This window comes from Nanorana parkeri, unplaced genomic scaffold (assembly GCF_000935625.1).
Source record: "Nanorana parkeri isolate BGI_ZX_2015 unplaced genomic scaffold, ASM93562v1 scaffold2260, whole genome shotgun sequence".
Classification (NCBI taxonomy): domain Eukaryota; kingdom Metazoa; phylum Chordata; class Amphibia; order Anura; family Dicroglossidae; genus Nanorana; species Nanorana parkeri.
In genome coordinates, this window is record NW_017308528.1 from 20905 (window position 1) to 22466 (window position 1562).

General features: G+C 38.6%; 1 protein-coding gene across 1 annotated transcript in view; it reads left to right on the forward strand.

Annotated features, from left to right (window-relative positions):
* Nucleotides 1-375: 375 nt before the first annotated feature.
* The window catches only part of FAM160B1 (family with sequence similarity 160 member B1), a 17649-nt gene continuing 16462 nt past the window's right edge, over nucleotides 376-1562 (forward strand). Inside the window, exons 1-2 of the mRNA XM_018573159.1 lie at nucleotides 376-408; nucleotides 918-1040. Of these exons, the coding sequence (XP_018428661.1) occupies nucleotides 376-408; nucleotides 918-1040 (156 nt within the window). The remainder of the gene's footprint in view (nucleotides 409-917; nucleotides 1041-1562) is intronic.

Genomic DNA, 1562 nt, shown 5'->3' on the forward strand with positions numbered 1-1562 from the left:
GCGTCTTATGGAGCGAAAAATACGGTAAATGTGCCGAGCTAAAACAGCCGCAGAGCATTTGACGCTACATTGATCTCTACGACTGATGGCCGCAGTCATTTGAAACTATGTTTGAGTCACTGTGTTTTTATTGTTTTTTACTCTTTATATCTGATCATTGTTTTAGCTCGGCACATTAAGTTATTCAGTGCCAACAACCAGTGACCACAAACATTTCTCCGCGCTGAGACGAAAATAGACGATTGTGCCGCTCGGAATTCTTTGCATCGGTTTAAAGAAAACAAAAACGCAGATTTCATTTCCTGAATAGTTGAGCGATAGCGGCGGAGACTTCCTGTCATTGTGCAGAGTCAGCAGCGAATCAAACAATTCGCAATGGCAGATCAGAAGTTCTCGTCTTGTACTTTTGTGTGCAACAAAAAATCTGCGCTTTTGGAAAGTAAACTAAAAGTCAAAATAGTGATCCTAAAGCTGCTATGAAAGGTGTAAAGTGAAAGTGTTGCCACAGCGCTAAAGGTTTGAGATAAATATAAAAATATGTGAATATATATGGATCAAAACATGAGTGACAACCCTGTGTATAAGTCTTCAAAAAAACCTACCAATATGAATATAAAGTACCAAAAAACAGGTGTCCATAAAGAACTGAAAAAGTGCTGATGTGCAAACAATCAAAAGGGAAGCTACATTCCTCAATAAGATAAGTGAATAAATGTAACAGGATATCACACTATAAAAATCATAAAACTAAGTATATCGAAGTGAACTATAAAAAAATTATTTTTTTTTAAAACAGTACAGAGATCATATTTCTATGATCTCTGTCCCATGTTGGACGGGAATCTTGCTGGAGCTTCTCTTCTATTATTTTGTATTTGGGGGATTATAAGGTCTCGGTGTATTTTTCTTTCCTGTAGAAGTTGATCCGTCTGTGCGGAGAGGTTTTGGCCAACCCGACGGAGAATGAAGAGATCCAGTTCCTGGGTATCGTGTGCTCCAAATTAAAACAAGACCCGTACCTGGTCAACTTCTTCCTGGAGGTCAGTTCCGGGGTCGTCTGTATCGGCATTTCTAAAATTTGTTGAACTCTGAACTGTCTGAAGTGCATGGAGCAGCGGGGGAGGGTCTGTACTCTGATATCAGGACGATCACTGTACAGATGTATTTTTATCTCTGGGGGGGGATCTAATTTCTTACCATTTCCAATAATAAAGTAATATTGGCGCAATCACAAGAAATAGTGATGAATCCGATTGAATATATAATGAGCCAATATGAGGTGATGACGGTCATAGAATTATATCCTGGATGTATAAATGATACTTATAAGTGTTGGAAATACAAAGGCCTGTGCGGATATACACTGATTTGTATTACTGACATTCAGGAATGTAATATTGTCTTTTGAGCACTAGGTGGCGCTGTAGTGCAAGTCTAGTCCATGCTGGTGTTCTATACGCTTCTCTCTATGATGTATATGTTTCCTGGTGATGCCGTATTCCTGTATACATACATGTAACGTTCTTATAAGCCAGTGAAACTTAATTAAAGGAGAACTATGG